The 20,959-nt window shown below is 41.6% G+C and overlaps 1 protein-coding gene across 1 annotated transcript in view; it reads right to left on the reverse strand.

The window, feature by feature from the left end:
- Positions 1 to 20,959, reverse strand: part of ABCB7 (ATP binding cassette subfamily B member 7) — a 180,736-nt gene that overhangs the window by 11,802 nt on the left and 147,975 nt on the right. Inside the window, exons 11-14 of the mRNA XM_073599498.1 lie at positions 18,017 to 18,180; positions 17,346 to 17,475; positions 15,776 to 15,947; positions 2,575 to 2,678 (exon numbers count right to left, since the gene is read on the reverse strand). Of these exons, the coding sequence (XP_073455599.1) occupies positions 2,575 to 2,678; positions 15,776 to 15,947; positions 17,346 to 17,475; positions 18,017 to 18,180 (570 nt within the window). The remainder of the gene's footprint in view (positions 1 to 2,574; positions 2,679 to 15,775; positions 15,948 to 17,345; positions 17,476 to 18,016; positions 18,181 to 20,959) is intronic.

Consider the following 20,959-nt stretch of genomic DNA (forward strand, 5'->3'; position numbering starts at 1 on the left):
TTCCCCAGTGCAGCCTTCCCCAGTGCAGCCTTCCCCAGTGCAGCCTTCCCCAGTGCAGCCTTCCCCAGTGCAGCCTTCCCCAGTGCAGCCTTGCTCCAGTGATCCCAGCCATTCTGGGCTTCAAAATCGCCGATCGCGATTTGAAAATGGCGCCGCCAGCGCCGAAATACACAGAGCCGGTCCTCGGCTCTTTCCGGCGGCTCTCGTTCACTTTCGGCTCCACTCGTAGTCCCGAGCGGAGCTATCCGAACCTAGCCGAGTAGGTTCGGATAGCTCCGCTCGGGACTACGAGTGGAGCCGAAAGTGAACGAGAGCCGCCGGAAAGAGCCGAGGACCGGCTCTGTGTATTTCGGCGCCGGCGGCGCCATTTTCAAATCGCGGTCGGCGATTTTGAAAATGTGACAGGTCGGGATCGCAGGGGATCGGCGTATAACACGCACCTGAGATTTTCCCCTGGTTTTAAGGGGAAAAAAGTGCGTGTTATACGCCGATAAATACGGTATATATCTATATATAGATATATATATATATCTATATATATATCTCTCTCTATATCTATATATATATATCTCTATATATATATAGATATATATATATATATATATATATATATATATATATATATATATATATCTCTATATATATATATATATATATATATATATATCTCTATATATATATATATATATATATATATATATATATATATATATATCTCTATCTATCTATCTATATATATATATATATATATATATATATATATATATATATATATATATATATATATATATATATATATATAAATAATAATAATCTAAAAAAAAAAAAAAGTTTTTTCAATTTAAACAAATTAAAAATAAATAAAATAGATAAAATAGATAAAAAATGAATAAAAGGATAAATAAATAAACGCCTTACTACTTACAAATCAACTCAATTAGCATTGGGGCGGCAAGAGTAATAGCGTGAAGCTAAGTGGAAAGATCTTCTCAATCTTTCCACTTAGCTTTACGCTATTGTGTTTGATATTCAGCTATGGTTTGGTGTTTTCTCTGCACTCTCCATTCCACTATTCATGGGTTCACATAGTACTTTCCACTTTGATTGATCACCAGTATATCTGTATCCATGCACACTATACCAGACACCTTTTTTTTCTTAGAAATATCTGGTCTGCTGTGTTCATACACTCTAATTACTGCACCTGGGGTCTTGTTCTTGTTTCCCCCTGGCCGATTTCCCCATTGGCCATTTTTGGGTGGTTTATCCTTGCCTCATCCCCGTGGGAGACTATTTGTCTCGGTGCCTCCCTCTCCTCACTGATACTGGGCCCACTAATTGAGTTGATGTGCAAGTAGTAAGGCATTTATTTATTTAATTATCCGTGTTTTATTCATTTTTTTTTTAATCTATTTATTTATTTAGAATTTTTTCCTTACGATATAGATATATAGATATATATATCTATATCCATCTATATATAGATATCTATCTATAGAGAGATTATATATATATATATATATATATATATAGATAGATAGATAGATAGATAGATAGATAGATAGATAGATAGATAGATAGATAGATAGATAGATAGATAGATAGATAGATAGATAGATAGATAGATAGATAGATAGATCTATATATATAGATATTTTTTTTTTTTTCCTTTCCATAAATGAATTGCTGCATCAAACTCCTGATGAGTGAACCCTAGTGAGAGCCACAAAGCGTGCGGAGATCCATAGATGCTACAATACATTTATGGACCAATTGTGCATTTTGTTGTGATATCTTCATGATTATATATGGATCTTTTTACTGCTAATGTTTATACGACTTTTTGCATAGATATATTACATATTTTTTTACGTATTTTTGTATATCATGAATTTATAATAAATTATCAATTGTATCCTAGTTGTGCCTAGTCTGTGACCCACCTCATTTAAAGTCCCATGACCACTCTTTTTTGTCTTTATATGTCTTCTTGTTTCTAATTTACACATCTTGATCCAAGTATGAAGCAGAAGCCACCCTGCCACACTGTTCCTGCTTCCTCTTGATCCCCTTTTCCTCCTGTGCTACTTCTGTATCAATACAAGTGCCTTCTTCTCCTCCTGTGGCTTTGTAATGGTTCCACCACCTAGGCAGCTGCTGTCTGTGGATCCGTGGCCCCCTAGCAATGTCCCGTAAGCATTACCCCAGTCTTTCCCACCAGAGTTGGCTGTCAGAGTGGATATGTGCTTTCTTCATCTCATAAGAAGGATGGATCTAACATGAGAAAGCACAACCTTGCTCATCGATCAAGACTGCTTTCTCCACAGCAAGATACGGACAAGTCAAGTCAAGAAAAGACAAGTGCGGAATGAGGCACGCTGGCTGTGGGAATAAGCTGCAGAGAGCCAACAGGCAACATTGGTGATTAGTTATTAGACCGCCAGTTGACATCCACAATCTAGGTCCACGCTAAAAGGCTTATGTTGCTAGCAGGTATGTTCTGCCAGCTCCTGTTCCGTTGTACATATGCTTTGTCTCGTCTCCAACAGAGAATCTTAAAAGCCATGAACTTACCTCCTCAGTAATGGAGTCCAAGGAAGAAGTGGCTTCATCATACAAAATAATAGGTGGGTTCTTCAACATTGCCCTGGCAATTGCCACTCGCTGCTTTTCTCCGCCTTAAGAAAAATCACAAAAATTGAATTAAATTGCTAAACTATAGCAAAGTAGATATTTAACTAAATCTACAAGTCAGCATAAATAGCAGTATTAATTTAAAAAAAAAAAAAAAACTGTAATTTTTTTGCTTAAAAAGCAGTCTTTGGGATCCGGTCAAGTGACTTTTACCTAAGCTGACATAATGGCACCAGTCTGTTACAGGTAGCAGGAAGAATTACTTAAAGTAGAAGTTCAGCTTAAACTAACTAAGTCTCAATCTACTCGCAGCCACATTCTAAGACTAATCTACCTAGCCCTGTAAAGAAGAAATCGCTATACATTACCTTTTCTAAAGTCGCTTCGGTCCAGTCCCACGCTGAGCTGTCAGCAGCAACTTCTGCGTGTGGGAGTGTGCAGAATAGGCAGTCAACAACGGAAGCTTCATAGTAACTCTATGGGTGATGTCAATTCCCAGCTATTGCTGCCTTACTTCTGGCAGATAGCAGCCGTTGCTGGGGACCAGAATGGACCGGCTTCAGAAAAGGTAGGTATAGCGATTTTTTCTTACAGGGTTGGGTAGGTTAGTCTTAGAATGTGGCTTCGAGTAGATTTAGAGATAGTTTTAGGCTTCCACTTTAATTTTTTTCTTCCACAGTGACACCCAGATTGCTGACTTGTGTCAGACATTTGTGAACACAGCCAAGAACTGCACAGGCATCTGGATTTACATGATCATGGCATCTCTAAACCAGCGTTTCAATTCAAGAACTAAATACCGACTATGGATGATGATGGCATTCAGGTAAAAGAAGAAATTATAACATTATCAGTGGGAGTACTGTGACTTCTGTGAGAGTTAATTAACACCTGTAAATTTTATTATTCTACATTACTTACCATGTATGCATTTAAGGTGCATCTAAAGCCAAAACAAAAAAAGAAATATATTGTGGCTTACCAATCCGTAAATGTGGTTATTGCATTTCTTTTCTTCTGAGCTTTAAAGAAACCCTTAGCCCCGGTTCACACCGGGGCGGCACGACTTGCAGGTCGCCTCACCGAGGCGACCTGCACACGACTGCCACGGCGACTTGCAAAACGACTTCTATATAGAAGTCTATGCAAGTCGCCCCCAAAGTAGTACAGGAACCTTTTTCTAAGTCGGAGCGACTTGCGTCGCTCCTATTAGAACAGTTCCATTGTACAGAACGGGAGGCGACTTGTCAGGCGGCTAGGTCGCCTGACAAGTCGCCCCTGTGTGAACCGGCACTAACAATGGGCTCCTATTTGCCATTAAGAGCAAGCTGTTATATCTGTTCAACAAAAGCATAAAAAAAAACAAAAAAACAAAAAAAAAACCACACCTTTTGATTCTGCCTGAAATCCAGTGAACTTATATCTAGTAGTGAGCTGACAATACAATGTCTCTGACTCTCCCAGTTCACTTCAGTATTCGCTACTGTATTTGGACAGAAGGATCCTGGGCAGGGCCATGTCCAGCATCAAGCCCACATACTCCAACCTGTAAATTGGGTTCAGTGATAACTTCCTCAGATTAAGGATCCAATCGAAGCTCTGCAGAATCTGCCCTGTCTGGGTAACAGGAACAGGGAGAACTGGTCCTTCAACAGGATACCATCCAGGTATCATATAACAACATGAATCCCCTCAGCAATTAACAGAGTCAAAATTGGGTTAGGCAACTTGGTGAAAAACAGGGGGCTGTGGATAGGCCAAAGAGGGGAATGACAAATTGGTAATGCTAAATGTTCCACAGCAAAGCACAAATAGTGTTGATGAAGGTTAGAAATGTGAAAGTAAGCATCCAAGATGTCAACAGAGGTCACAAAAAAGTGAGGCTATAACCAACCTAGCTGTTTTCGTGCCAAACTTTTAAACCCGTAGAGCAAATTTAGAATCTTAAGATCAAGAATGGGCCGAACTGAACTGTTCAGTTTGGCAACTGTAAAAAAGCTTGAAAGATCCCTTGAAAGCTTTCTTTTGGTGGTACAGAGGTAATGACCCCTTGAATCAAGAGCTGCCAGAAAGCATCAAGCAAATCCACCTGCCAAGACAGGGAAGGAGACAAGATTGACAGCATGAAGGGTAGTGGGAGAAACTCCAGTTTGTAGCCTCTGGAAATGACACTTTGGACCTAGGCATTAGAAATTTATTTTGGGACCAGGGTGTTGACAGACATCCCCCTACTTTTAGAAGTGGGGGCATACCATCACTGGAAAGAGGTCTCGGAGCCAGTCTTGGCTGGTTTAGAGGACAATGCCTTTTTACAAAAGTAGGTACCCTAAAACTTAAACTAAGCACTGGAGGACTGGGAGGGACAAAAGGAATCCTTCCTAACCTCAGCAGTAGAAGCCTACTGGTAGAGGCACAAGCCCTCTTTCTGGGGAAGGAGAGTACTCTTACTGTAGGCAATTCCCATTGATGTAAATTATTTATCCAAGGCGTGACCAAAAAGGTGTTCTCCATTCAAAGTGCTATCACTCAAGGCGTTTCTTGCATGGGAGCTCAGGTGACAAGCATTCAAGCAAAAGAATCCTGCACATGTTGATGGAGATTTGACAAAATGTATCTGCCAAAGCATTTACACAGTAGCATAAGGCTGTAAGTAAAGTGTCTAACTGACTGAACAGAGACAGCCGTAAGGATGAAGCTAGGATTTCTGGCTATACACTTGGCTCAGACAGCTCAGACAGCAATGGTCTAACAGACTGCCATTAAAGCACCAGAAATAGCATGGCAGGGTCCATCAAAGAAAAATGATGGCCTTTAAACTCTTGTCTACCTGTCATTATCCTCCATGGGGGCTATAAGAGTATTGTTAAGGCAAGATATGGCAGGATCCACCACATGAAGTACCCACCTTTGTAGGAAATGTTCCTCAATAGGATACTGTTGGGCAAAGCATTTTGGAGAAATACAAGACTTCTCCGGCTGAGACCAGACCAGATAGACTTTACTTGCAAGTGGACTGGGAAAATCTTGACTGGTTTAGGCAATTGAAGGGATCCCATACTGGATACCTTGGAGCGAGCACACTTGGTTTTAATTTCTGTTACGTCATCCTGTTCCAATTCCACAGAAAAAGAAGGATCATTCTCAACTCCCATCTCCTCCTCACGTAATGTGTCTACCTCAAGAGTGAAAATAAGGAGGGGAGGTCGAAGAGGCATGACTGTGACCCCTACTGTCTATGGCTTGATAAGGCCATAAAATCTGTCCATGAAATCTGACGCTTTACAGAAAAGTCTACTCTAGACAGAAAAGAGGAAACAAGTGTGGCAGATGGCTCAGCAGAATGGCCTGAGAAATGCAGGGAGTCAGACTGTGAGCAACCAGAGGAGAGGATACTGGGCCCTGAATAGATAACCTACCATTATGCATGTGCAGCTCTGTGTACAATCATGGTATGCCTTGGGTGCTGGGATGCCTTGGGTGCTGCATTCATGCACAGGAATTAGGTCATCCTAGGACAGCCAATCAAGATGGCCGACGCTGCCAAATCTCAAAAAAGAATAGGCGAAGACTAAGTGCTTTTGACAAGGAATCGCATTCACATTGCATTGCTGGAGAGGTTGTTTTGGTAGGTAAGTACAGCAGACTTTGGTTTTGTTTATACATGATCCAACTGTTGTTTTATATATATTTTTTTTTTTACTTCAAATTTAATATTTGCTTCACAAATAAATATTTAATTTGCGTCACATGATTTCTAGAGCACTATAAGTTAGCTAAACAGCAGAAGCTGCTGTTAGAGTTTTTTTCTATCATCGATATCGTCAACAGAAATTGCAAAATATGTTTGGTAATCAGTTACATCAGCCATTTGGTACTTTTTGTGTGTGAAATGCACAACATTTGTTTCATTTTTTTCGTAATAAGAAATCAAAGGAAATGACTAAATGCAACCAAAAAATAAAAGCCTATCATTGGGATCACGTTCTTGCTATAGGCAAAGATAATTTAGTGGATAACATAGGCTTCCTGTCCAGTAATTTAAAAAAGGGGTTTTATACATAGACTTTGCTATGTCTTCTTAAGCATAAAATAAAACTAAAAAACAAAACAGAGCAAATGTAGCCATAAAGTGAATGCAAATACCTCAAATGCTGTACAGGGAAACAATTAAAAAAATCTGAATGGTATTGATACTACTTCTATCTAAATGTAACTTGCATTTTAGAATTAAGAGTGCTTTAACCACTTCAGCCCCGGAAGGATTTACCCCCTTCCTGACCAGAGCACTTTTTACAATTTGGCACTGCGTCGCTTTAACTGCTAATTGCGCGGTCATGCAATGCTGTACCCAAACGAAATTTGCGTCCTTTTCTTCCCACAAATAGAGCTTTATTTTGATGGTATTTGATCACCTCTGCCGCTTTTATTTTTTGCGCTATAAACGGAAAAAGACCGAAAATTTTGAAAAAAAATGATATTTTCTACTTTTTGTTATAAAAAAAATCCATTAAAATCAATTTTAGTCATACATTTAGGCCAAAATGTATTCGGCCACATGTCTTTGGTAAAAAAAATGTCAATAAGCGTATATTTATTGGTTTGAGCAAAAGTTATAGCGCCTACAAACTAGGGTACATTTTCTGGAATTTACACAGCTTTTAGTTTATGACTGTCTATGTCATTTCATGAGGTGCTAAAATGGCAGGGCAGTACAAAACCCCCCCAAATGACCCCATTTTGGAAAGTAGACACCCCAAGGAAATTGCTGAGAGGCATGTTGAACCCATTGAATATTTTTTTTTTTTTGTCCCAAGTGATTGAAAAATGACAAAAAAAAAAAAAAAAAATTACAAAAAGTTGTCACTAAATGATATATTGCTCACACAGGCCATGGGCATATGTGGAATTGCACCCCAAAATACATTCAGCTGCTTCTCCTGAGTACGGGGATACCAAATGTGTGGGACTTTTTGGGAGCCTAGCCGCGTACGGGCCCCGAAAACCAAGCACCGCCTTCAGGATTTCAAAGGGCATACATTTTTGATTTTACTCCTCACTACCTATCACAGTTTTGAAGGCCATAAAATGCCAGGATGGCACAAACCCCCCCCAAATGACCCCATTTTGGAAAGTAGACACCCCAAGCTATTTGCTGAGAGGCATGTTGAGTCCATGGAATATTTTATATTTGGACACAAGTTGCGGGAAAGTGACAATTTTTTTTTTTTTTTTTGCACAAAGTTGTCACTAAATGATATATTGCTCAAACATGCCATGGGCATATGTGGAATTACACCCCAAAATACATTCTGCTGCTTCTCCTGAGTACGGGGATACCACATGTGTGGGACTTTTTGGGAGCCTAGCCGCATACGGGGCCCCGAAAACCAAGCACCGCCTTCAGGATTTCAAAGGGCATACATTTTTGATTTTACTCCCCACTACCTATCACAGTTTTGAAGGCCATAAAATGCCAAGATGGCACAAACCCCCCCCCAAATGACCCCATTTTGGAAAGTAGACACCCCAAGCTATTTGCTGAGAGGCATGTTGAGTCCATGGAATATTTTATATTTGGACACAAGTTGCGGGAAAGTGACAATTTTTTTTTTTTTTTTTTGCACAAAGTTGTCACTAAATGATATATTGCTCAAACATGCCATGGGCATATGTGGAATTACACCCCAAAATACATTCTGCTGCTTCTCCTGAGTACGGGGATACCACATGTGTGGGACTTTTTGGGAGCCTAGCCGCGTACAGGGCCCCAAAAACCAAGCACCGCCTTCAGGATTTCTAAGGGCATAAATTTTTGATTTTACTCCTCACTACCTATCACAGTTTTGAAGGCCATAAAATGCCAAGATGGCACAAACCCCGCCCAAATGACCCCATTTTGGAAAGAAGACACCCCAAGCTATTTGCTGAGAGGCATGAGGAGTACATGGAATATTTTATATTTTGACACAAGTTGCGGGAAAGTGACAATTTTTTTTTTTTTTTTTTGCACAAAGTTGTCACTAAATGATATATTGCTCAAACATGCCATGGGCATATGTGGAATTACACCCCAAAATACATTCTGCTGCTTCTCCTGAGTACGGGGATACCACATGAGTGGCACTTTTTGGGAGCCTAGCTTCATACGGGGCCCCGAAATCCAATCACCGCCTTCAGGATTTCTAAGAGCGTTAATTTTTGATTTCACTCCTCACTACCTATCACAGTTTTGAAGGCCATAAAATGCCAAGATAGCACAAAACCGCCCCAAAATGACCCCATTTTGGAAAGTAGACACCCCAAGCTATTTGCTGAGAGGCATGGTGAGTATTTTGCAGCTCTCATTTGTTTTTGAAAATGAAGAAAGACAAGAAAAACGTATTTTTTTTTTCTTTTTTCAATTTTCAAAAGTTTGTGACAAAAAGTGAGGTCTGCAAAATACTCACTATACCTCTCAGCAAATAGCTTTGGGTGTCTATTTTCCAAAATGGGGTCATTTGGGGGTGGTTTGTGCCATCTGGGCATTACATGGCCTCCGAAACTGTGATAGGCAGTGAAGAGTGAAATCAAAAATTTACGCCCTTAGAAAGCCTGAAGGCGGTGCTTGGTTTTCGGGGTCCCCTATGCGGTTAGGCTCCCAAAAAGTCTCACACATGTGGTATCCCGTACTCAGGAGAGGCAACAGAATGTATTTTGGGGTGTAATTTCACATATTCCCATGGCATGTTTGAGCAATATATCATTTAGTGACAACTTTGTGCAAAAAAAAAAAAAAAATAATTTGTCTTTTTCCCACAACTTGTGTCACAATATAAAATATTCCATGGACTCGACATGCCTCTCAGCAAATAGCTTGGGGTGTCTACTTTCCAAAATGGGGTCATTTGGGGGGGTTTTGAACTGTCCTGGCATTTTATGCACAACATTTAGAAGCTTATGTCACACATCACCCACTCTTCTAACCACTGGAAGACAAAGCCCTTTCTGACACTTTTTGTTTACATGAAAAAATTATTTTTTTTTGCAAGAAAATTACTTTGAACCCCCAAACATTATATATATTTTTAAAGCAAATGCCCTACAGATTAAAATGGTGGGTGTTTCATTTTTTTTTTTTCACACAGTATTTGCGCAGCGATTTTTCAAACGCATTTTTTGGGGAAAAAACACACTTTTTAAAATTTTAATGCACTAAAACACACTATATTGCCCAAATGTTTGATGAAATAAAAAAGATGATCTTAGGCCGAGTACATGGATACCAAACATGACATGTTTTAAAATTGCGCACAAAACGTGCAGTGGCGACAAACTAAATACATTTTTAAAAGCCTTTACAGGTTACCACTTTAGATTTACAGAGGAGGTCTACTGTTAAAATTACTGCCCTCGATCTGACCTTCGCGGTGATACCTCACATGCATGGTGCAATTGCTGTTTACATTTGACGCCAGACCAACACTTGCGTTCGCCTTTGCGTGAGAGCAGGGGGGGACAGGGGTGCTTTTTTTTTTTTTTTTTTTTTAATTAATTTTTTGATTTTTTATCTTATTTTTAAACTGTTCCTTTCATTTTTATTTTTTTTAAATCATTTTTATTGTTATCTCAGGGAATGTAATGATCCCCTATGATAGCAATAGGTAGTGACAGGTACTCTTTTTTGAAAAAATTGGGGTCTATTAGACCCTAGATCTCTCCTCTGCCCTCAAAGCATCTGACCACACCAAGATCGGTGTGATAAAATGCTTTCCCAATTTCCCAATGGCACTGTTTACATCCGGCGAAATCTAAGTCATGAAATGCTCGTAGCTTCCGGATTCTTAGGCCATAGAGATGTTTGGAGCCATTCTGGTCTCTGATCAGCTCTATGGTCAGCTGGCCGAATCACTGGCTGCATTCTCAGGTTCCCTGTTGGGACAGGAGAGCCAGAGAAAAACATGGAAGACGGTGGGGGGGGGGCATTTCCTCCCACTGCTTGTAAAAGCAGTCTAGAGGCTAATTAGCCGCTAGGATTGCTTTTACATGAAAGCCGACCGCTGGCTGAAAAGAATGATACCAAGATGATACCTAAACCTGCAGGCATCATTCTGGTATAACCACTCAAAGTCCAGCAACATACCAGTACATTGCTGGTCCTTGTTAGGCATATATTGTAAACTTTTTTTTCATGCAGCCTGTGGGCTGAACGAAAAAAAGATATTGATCGGTGGGTATGCCCACCATTAGAATACCTCCCTTCATCCACCCACTTCTAATGATGGGCATACATGCACCATTTATATATGCCGAAGCATGGGGGCATCCTCCCGCAAAAGGCAGGAGCAAATTGCTCCTCCACCCACTGCCCCCACGCTTCGGCATATATGCTGAAGTATGTAACTGTGGTGGTGAAATCACCTCCGACAGCGCTGGAGTCACGGCTTTATGTATCGTGGGAGCAAACGCTGTTGCTGTCAAGATAAATAAATCCGCGCTGCAACTGAATGGCGTACCTGCTAAGCAAATGATGGTTAACAAAAAACAAAGTAACATTACAGTATAACAGTAATACTTACCATACCTGCAAAGCAAATACAAAAAAAAACCATAGTAAAAAATAAAACATTTAACGCAACCTGTGCCTACCTAAAATATATATATGCCGAAGCATGGGGGCATCCTCCCGCAAAAGGCAGGAGCAAATCGCTCCACCCACTTCTGCCCCCACGCTTCGGCATATATGCTGAAGTATGTAACTGTGGTGGTGAAATCACCTCCGACAGCGCTGGAGTCACGGCTTTATGTATCGTGGGAGCAAACGCTGTTGCTGTCAAGATAAATAAATCCGCGCTGCAGCTGAATGGCGTACCTGAAAACAAAAAAATGTTTAAAACACAGTAAACTATAAAAAAATTACATACCTGAAAAGCAAACATGATAAAACATAACAATAAAACATTGCAGAATAGAATACAGTAAAAAAGAGCAGAACAATAGAGAGAAAATAGAGAGAGAGAGAACAATAAAACGACAACTATTTTTGGTTTTTTTATTTTATATTTTTTTTGTGTATTTTTTTTTTTTTTTTACTTTTTTTTTTTTTATAACTGTAACTTTTAAAACTGTAACGGTTCCAGGTTTGGGTCTCCCAAAATGCGATGGCATCTTAGGAGACCCTGTGGAAGTGTGTCCTAGTCTGTGCAGTGCTGCACCCTACGCTAATACTCAACTAGTGTATGGTAGCGTTCAAAACATTCACCAATGCAAAGACCAGGATTGCCAGGACAGGAGGGACAATAATACCGGGTGTCACGCCTAAATCCGCGCTTTCTGCAGACACGACATTTTCTTTGGGGGGCTCATTGGGTAGGGGTACTCTGGAGGACATAAGGAAAATGCCTCTCATGCAGCCGGCCTACTGCATTTGGATTGGGAAGGTGAGGTGGAGCACCGTCTGGAAACAGAAGGGCTCTGACGATCTCTTCCTGGAATTTAAGGAAGGATCCAGTCCGTCCTGAAGCTCTGTATAGCACATGAGCGTTCAGCAAAGCCAATTGAAATAAACAGACACTTTTTTGTACCAGCTTCTGGCCTTACGGGCAATTAGGTACGGCGCCAACAACTGGTCGTTGAGGTCCACCCCTCCCATATTAAGGTTGTATTCGTGGACACAGAGGGGTTTCTCCACAACACCAGTCGCCGTAGTAATTTGGGTCGTCGTGTCTGCATGAAGGGAGGTGAGAACGAAAACTTCTTATCCCTCCACTTCATAGCGAGCAAATTATTATACTTCAAGCAGGCTCTCTCCCCCAGCCTAAGACGGGACTCTACAAGCCGCTGGGGAAAGCCCCGGCGATTAGGTCGCACGGTGCCACATGCTCCAATCTGCTGATCAAACAAGTGACTAAAAAGTGGCACGCTCGTATAATAATTGTCCACGTACAAGTGGTACCCCTTTCCGAATAAGGGTGACACCAAGTCCCACACTATCTTGCCAGCGCTTCCTATGTAGTCAGGGCAGTTTATCGGCTCTACGTGACTATCTTTGCCCTCGTAAACCATAAATCTACATGTATAGCCTGTGGCCCTGTCACAGAGCTTATACATCTTGACCCCGTATCTGGCACGCTTGCTGGGAAGGTACTGTTTGAAGGACAAGTGGCCAGAAAACTTAATCAGGGACTCATCAACGCAGACAACTTGATGGGGGGTAAACAAGTCTGCAAAACGTTGGTTGAAGTGGTTTACGAGGGGCCGAATTTTGGAGAGCCGATCGTATGCAGGGTCTCCACGAGGACGACAGAGTTCATTGTCGTTGAAGTGCATGAACCGCAAAATCTGCTCGTATCGTGCCCTGGCCATTGAAGCAGAGAACACGGGCATATGGTGAATTGGGTCAGTGGACCAATATGACCGCAACTCACTCTTTTTGGTTATGCCCATGTTGAGGGAAAGGCCCAGAAAGATCTTAAATTCGGAGACCGTAATTGGTCTCCAATCTCTGGCAAGGGAGGACTGGGGATTAGCGGCGATGTGTTGACCAGCGTATAAATTGCTTTGGTCCACAATAGATCTAATGAGATCTTCGGTGAAAAACAGTGAATAAAAATCGAGTGGCATAAAGTCAACTGTTTCCACCTGAATTCCGGGTTGGCCAGTGAAAGGGGGAAGTACGGGTGCTGCAGAAGTGGTGGGTACCCAATTCGGATTGGCGAATGCAGCAGGAAGGGCACTATGGGCACGACGGGCCTGTCTTTGTCTTATTGGTGGCAGCGGGACACTAGTTGTGCTTGCCACCTCGCCAGCTTGAACTGCACTTATGGGACTCGCCACGTCACCACGTGATACTGCAGTGCTGGATGTACGACCAGGGTGTACTAGGCCGCTGGTGCTTGCCAGTTCACCAGAAGGAGTAGTGGCACTAGTACCTCTCTGCTCCATACGAGAGCCCTGCGGTTCTTGCACTTCAAGGACAGAAGAAGAAGATCGGGGTCTGGTACGCCTGACCCTAGCAGGGACCACAACTCCGTCGTCAGAGCTATCTGTCATGGAGCCGCTGTCCTCTACAGGTTCGTATTCTGAGCTTGAACTTGACAGATGAGTGACTTCCTCTTCACTATCTGTCATGCTCAGAAACGTGTAGGCCTCTTCACTAGTGTACCTTCGATTTGCCATTTTGGGCTCTAAATTTAGGGGTACACTAGTGAGACTCACAGGCAAAAAAGCTCCTGACTGTCAGCGACTGATTCAAAGCGCTACCAAAAAACTGTTAGCGATCGCAGGGATCAGGCCTGACTCTGCGAACGCTACAGTTATGTATGCTTAGTGTTTTGTGACAGTTATCGATCGATACTGCACTTGGGTGGGCTGGGCTGGGCTGGGCCGAGGAGCAAAACGCAGGTGCTAGCAGGTATCTGGGCTGATCCCGCTAACACTGCGTTTTTTTGGGGGACCCTAAACTGCTGGGGAGTATAGATCTGATCGGATCAGATATCGATCCGTTCAGATACTATAGCACTAAGGGAGGTGTATGCTGCGTGCGTGGGTGTTATCGGTACTGGCGCTAACCTGACGCTGCCTGGGGCGACGCAGACCTTATCTGATCCTAAAAACTTAACTTCTATCACCGCCGGGCAATTAGGGGGTTAAACCTTTATAGGGTAATAAACGGCGGGTGCCCTAAAACTGTAATAAACTACAATAAACTACAAAAAACAAACCAACTAACCAGCGTCACCCGTAACAATTATATGGTGATCGCTGGTGAAAGGGTTAACTAGGGGGCAATCAAGGGGTTAAAACCTTTAGTAGGTAGTATATGGGGGTCCCTGTCGCTATAAAACACTGACAGCAAACCTATATACTTACCTCCCTAACTAGCGTCACCTGTGTCACTAATACAGCGATCAGAAAAACGATCGCTTAGTGACACTGGCGACGGGGGGTGATCACGGGGTTAAAACTTTATTAGGGGGGTTAGGGGGGTACCCTGGACCTAAAGGGGGGTACCCTAGACCTAAAGGGGGCTAACCTAACTGCCCTAACACTTGTAACTGTCACAAACTGTCACCAATGCAATAAATCAGAAAAAAAAAAAACCTGCTATTGGTGTCAGAGTGACAGGGGGTACAGGGGGGTGATCAGGGGGTGACTGGGGGGTGACAAGTGTGCCTGCGTGTTCTACTGTATGTGTAGTGTTGGTGCACTTACTTGGATGTCTTCTCTCCTCGGCGCCGGACGAAAAGACCGGCTCGAGGAGAGATGACATCACTTCCTCCGCTTCTGTTTACATTCACAGAAGCCGAGGAAGCTTGTCATTGGCCAGGAGCGATCGCGAGGGGGGGGGCCACGAATGAGTGGCCTCCCCCTCACCTTTGATCGACCCTGACCTCGATCCGACCGCCGCTGGCACCGGGGGGGGGGGGGGGGGGGGGGGGGGGTCCGATCGGACCCCCCTCCCGCGGGCAGGCATGGACGTACAGGTAAGCCCTTTTGCCTGCCCGTGCCGCTCTGTCGACGTACATCGTCGTGCGGCGGTCGGCAACTGGTTAAATATAAAATTCATGTTGACCTACTTACAAAGAAAGCCCAATGTTGAACAAAATAAATATTACAGTCCATCCTAAAAGATGATCTGAAACTGTAAAATGTCTGGGGCACAAGCAAACTGCTTATTAAACCCAGTTACAGGAAAGAGTAACTCAAACAAATGCTTTTATGAATCATGAATAAACACAGCTAATCCCACATCTATGCCTCAACAGTGTGTGGCAAAGAAAGAACAGCAATGGTTTCTTTAGCCTTTGATAAGAAATAATATTCATGCCACCAAGTGGGCAGTGTGCCCAGTAACAAACACATCAAATTCTTTTGCTGTGGTACTCAAAAACCCTCTGTGATTTGAGACATAGAATTTAATTACACACGAAAGTCACTTAACACCAAAGACTTTATTGAAGGGTTCACTTATCTAAGCTATTGTAACCATAAAAAATTGGTACAAATCTTCTTTTTCACTTACTAAACAATCAGTCTTTATCAGACACTTCCAGCAAAAAATTAAAAATATTACTGGCCTCTTAATTATTTACATAGTGTGTTTTTTTTTACCTTTTCGTTAACCAGTGGTAATCATTTGTGAACACGGTTTTTAGGACATTACCTGATAGCTTGAGCCCTCGTTCCCCTACTTGAGTATTGTAACCATGAGGCATCCGGAGAATAGCATCGTGTAATCCTGCTAACTTAGCTACTTCATACACTTCTTCAGGTGAGGAATTGATATTTCCATACATCAGGTTATAGAAAAGTGTGTTATGGAAAAGTACAGCATCCTATAAAGAAATAAATATAAAATATTAAGCAGCGATATTTTTTTTGTATCTTTAGTCAACAGTAAAAGCCTAACTCCAGCTGAAACATTATCTTTCTCTCAGGGAGTATGGGGGCACTTCCATTATGTTTATATTACAGTCAGGGTTCTCATTGGGAAGATGACCACTAAGTTTTTGTTCCGATGACAACCTGTCACAGTTTTTTACTGTGACAAGAAGTGAGGGGAAATACCCACAGGGAGGACACAGAGCGCAATAAAAACCTGACAAAGGTTCTTACCTTTCCCCACTCTGAAAATAAATACAAGTTGTCTTTGTAGTTGAGCTTTAAATTCTATAGCAGAATAATCCACATATACAGGTGCATCTCAAAAACGTGAATATCATCAAAAAGTTAATTTATTTCAGTAATTTATTTCAAAAAGTGAAACGCATATTATATAGATTCATTACACACAGAGAGATATATTTCAAGCATTTTCCAGCAGGACCTGGTACCTGCCCACATTGTCAAAAGTACCAATACCTGGTTTAATGATCATGGTATCACTGTGCTTGATTGGCCAGCAAAGTCGTCTCACCTAAACCCCATAGAGAATCTGTGAGGTATTGTCAAGAGGAAGATGAGAGACACCAGACACAACTATGCAGATGAGCTGAAGGCAACTATCAAGGCAACCTGGGCTTCAATAACACTTCAGCAGTGCCACAGGCTGATCGCCTCCATTCCACGCTGCATTGATGCAGTAACTCATACAAAAGTAGCCACCAAGTATTGAGCGTATACTATACTGTACATGGACATACTTTTCAGTAAGCCAACATTTCTGTAATTAAATTTTTTTTTTATTGGTCTTATGTAATATTCAAATTTTTTGATACTGAATTTTAGGTTTTCACTAGCTGTAAGCCAAAAATCATCAAAATTAAAAGAAAGAAATGCTTGAAATATATCACTCTGTGTGTAATGAATCTATATAATATAGGAGTTTCAATTTTTAAATTGAATTACTGAAATTAATTAACTTTTTGATGATAGTCAAATTTCTTGACATACACCCGTAACTATAGACAGAGCATGCACCTTCCTCTGCAAGAGAATGTTAAATATTGCACCAACCTTTTTTACTTTTGCAAAATAGCAGTTACCTTTGTAATAGATGCATTTTTAACTACCATTTTGAATATATGAAAGGTTTTCTAAAAGATGTATGCAGACGTTGCCTAAAATTAATGCTATTGCCATTTTACATCCTGTGCTAGTAAAGACAGCTTATTCACTGGGTAGAATTTCAACTTTCTGAATAAAAAGATACAAGTTTGCCTCCTCACAAAAAATTTATGAAACTTTGACTCTCATTCTTTTAAGTAAAGTTTTGTCTATGACATAAATCATACCTGGGGAACAACGCCAATGGCTTTTCTCAGACTCTCCAGACTGACATCCTGAATGTTCTGACCAGCCACATATATGTTTCCCTTCTGAGGCTCATAAAACCGGAACAAAAGTCGGATCAGGGTGCTCTTGCTTGAAAACAATTGAAAAGATTTTACAAAGAAAATGGGGGGTTTCCACAAAATTTGATAGATTGTAAGAATAAAAATTTAACAGATCAGGACAGAAGTATAGGACGGTCACTGCTGACTTGTCTTTAAAGGTTCAAGCTGTGGAGAGGTTATTATCCTCATCCTGATCTCATAATCTAGCATGTCATCAATCAGAAACATGCATGCAGAGAGAGAGTTCAGACTACACTAGCTGTATGCTTGTTCCAAATCAGTAAATCACTAGGTAAAAAAAGAAAGATTTAGAAGATTATTTCAAAACCTGCACCAATACCTTTTACGTAAATGGGTGCAGTGGGTCCAAGAGAAGTGGTTTATCATAGCCAAGGCAAGTTTTGCATACCCTCCTTTATTCCTATCTGACATTAATGGAGTGGAAAGGGTAAGGTATTGGGAGTGAGTTACCTGACATTAACTCAGCATTAACAATATCAGTTAAAGAAACCCAAGACTATTACACTATTTTAAAGAAAATATCTCAAAAACAAATGACAGCTTCTTACCCTGAGCCACTGCCACCAACAATTGCTATTTTCTTTCCAGCAGGAACTTCAAAAGACACACCATTTAGGACTTTCTGTCCCTCCAAATATTCAAAGTGGACATCATCAAAGGTGATATTTGAAGTCTGAGGAGTGACCACTATTGGGGGAGCCAAATCTTTATTCTAGAGAGAACAGAAGAAAAATGCTGGGTTATAGGGTCCATGAACACTAGGCAGCAGAAAAATGCAGCATAAGAAACTCTCCTATGGAGCATATTGTAAATGTATTTAGGTGCATTTAGCCATGTTTGCGTTCATATGCATTTTCCCTACATTTACACTAGAAAAAATGTACACTTAAAAATGCATTTTTTTCTGCCCGAAAACTCCTCTCAAAAACGCGTGTGTGAGGTTTTGTTTTTTTTTCTCTTCAACAAATAAGCCAGTAATTGCCCAAATGTGCGTGGACACATAAGTTAACAGCATTGCCTCCACAGGCAAAAAGAAAGAAAAATGCCAAACGCCTGTATGAGCAGCATTTTTTATGCCCAGTGTGTATGAGGCCTTAATTAAAGTGACACCAAAGATAACCTTTGTATTTTCTAAAAATAACAAACATGTTATACTTACCTGCTCTGTACGATGGTTTTGCACCGAGCAGTCCCAATCCTAATCTTCTGGAGTCCCCCACTTGTACTTTGGGCTCCCTTCCCCCTGCTGAGTGCCCGCATAGCAAGCCGCTTGGATCGAGAGCAGGCTCAAGCATGTATAATGGGGGCTGGGGAGGATCCTCTGGCACAGAAGTTTTTTTTACCCTAATGCATTAAGGTAATAAACCTTCAGCCTTTACAACCACTTTAGGGTATTTGCTGGAAAAACCCAACTTGCCCCATCTTATAATGGGGGTGTTTACCTGCTACTTGAACCCATCATTAGATAAACATTTCACCACCCCTGTAACATCAGTATCTAGAGACACCATACTATCCGGCTTCCTAGGAGGCAGAATGGATTGACATACAAAGGAACATGTACACCAAAGAGCAACTGTTCTGTTTTTTTTCTAAAACTCATATATCGCTTTCCAGAACTAATTTGTGTGTAGAATTTCCTACCATAATCCCACAAGTGAGCAGAATGAAATAAGTTCTAGAGGAATCTCAGACCACAATCCCCTCATTGTGTATCCTAAAGCTAGAGCTCATAATACTCTTACCAGGGTCTCTTGGAAACTAAATGCAATCTGGCTTCATTTTGTCACTTCACACGATTCTATAGAACTACAGACAACAGAATGCTTTAGGATCCATGATCCTTTTTCTGATTTACTTACCTGTTGGGAAGTGTTTGAAACCTTCTTGCGGGGTAAGCTGTATTTACTTTTGAAATAAATGGTGTCAAAAGTGACTGTATTAAAGGGAAAGTTGGGTGGAAAAGCAGGTACATCAACTTGAAAGTAGAGGTTGACCGATATATCGGCTGATATTTGGCCTTTTTTAAGAAATCGACATCGGCCGATTATTATGCAAATTTGGCCGACTAACGCTGACCGCACCGTGCCCCATCAACCCACAAGTGTTCCTCCTCTCTTCCCCACACTCCACTGGCAGAGCGGCGCTTGACACTTGCCAGAGTTGCTGAGTGTGTGAAACCGACATATGTAACTGAATGCAGAGAGAAGAGCTGTCAAAATTCAGCGCTAATGTCGGGGGTGGGTGGGACCCAGGGTGGATAGGACCCAGCAGCTATCAAACACAAGCCAATGGGATGGGATCTGAGTGGGCCACTACGTGTATGTGGCACCGCCCCACCCCTTTTTTTTTTTTCAATACTTTATTTTTGCAAGAAAAACATACGGTAAATACAGAGACCATACAATAATATAGATAACTAGAAACATAAAGAGCAAGGAATATTCCAGGCCTCACAAAATCATTATCATGGTAATCTCATCAGTCACCTCTGTAGCAGCCGGTGGTCAGCTCAAAACAGAGGAGTCTCTGTATCCCGCGTGTCAAATTTTCACGAAAAAAAAAAAAATGCGTAGTAAAGACTCCGGGGGATTAAGGGAAAGCCGCAGAGTCCTAGCCGAACTAAGGGCAAAAAAGTAAAAAAAACAAAACGAAATTAAAAAAAAAAAAAGACAACACACTAAGAAGAGGGAGTGGGGAGGAGGGGGTACAGGGAGTAGGGAAACATTATCCATCGGCCCGAACCTGCAACCAGACCGAAAGCTCTGCCAGTAGTGAATGTTCAGAAGACTAGTCACACTGGACCAGTCCTGCGTATTCCTTAGAGTACACAAATTCGTGCCACCAAAACCATCTTCTTGAGAGTTTCTCATTAAGGCCCCCTTCGGTGGCCACCAGATCTTCCATTGCATGGATGTCAGTGACTTTTTTCAACCAGACGGCTATCGTCGGAGGCTGTGTCTGCTTCCAGAACAGTGGAGTGCATCCCTTGGCGGCCGTGATCAACAGGGGCAGAATGGACCTCCTATAAGCTTTACTTGGTATGTCGTGGTGGTGCAAGAGTAAGAGAGCTGGATCTTTCGGTATGGGTCTATCAGTGAATTTTTGAACTATACGATATACTTCGTTACAGTAATGTTCCAGAAGTCGGCAAGACCAGAAGACGTGGAGCATAGAGCCAACCTCCTCTCCACACCTCCAGCAAAGGTTTGAGCATTGGGGAAACATTCTGTGAATCTTTGCCGGAGTATGATACCACCTGGTCAGTACTTTAAAGCCCGCCTCCTGATGTCTAGCACAGATCGAAGTCTTATAGGAGAACAGGAAAAGTCTATCAACCTGTTTCTCCGATAATTCTATCCCCAGCTCTTTTTCCAAACTGGCGATATACTAAAGCTTATGGCCCACTGGTGGTGAGATCAGCAGTTGATAGGTTAAAGAGACCGCATGGGAAAGTGGAGATTGATCTATGCAAAGCAATTCGAAAGAGG

The sequence above is a fragment of the Aquarana catesbeiana genome, linkage group LG09 (genome assembly GCF_042186555.1).
Source record: "Aquarana catesbeiana isolate 2022-GZ linkage group LG09, ASM4218655v1, whole genome shotgun sequence".
In the NCBI taxonomy this organism is placed as follows: Eukaryota; Metazoa; Chordata; class Amphibia; order Anura; family Ranidae; genus Aquarana; species Aquarana catesbeiana.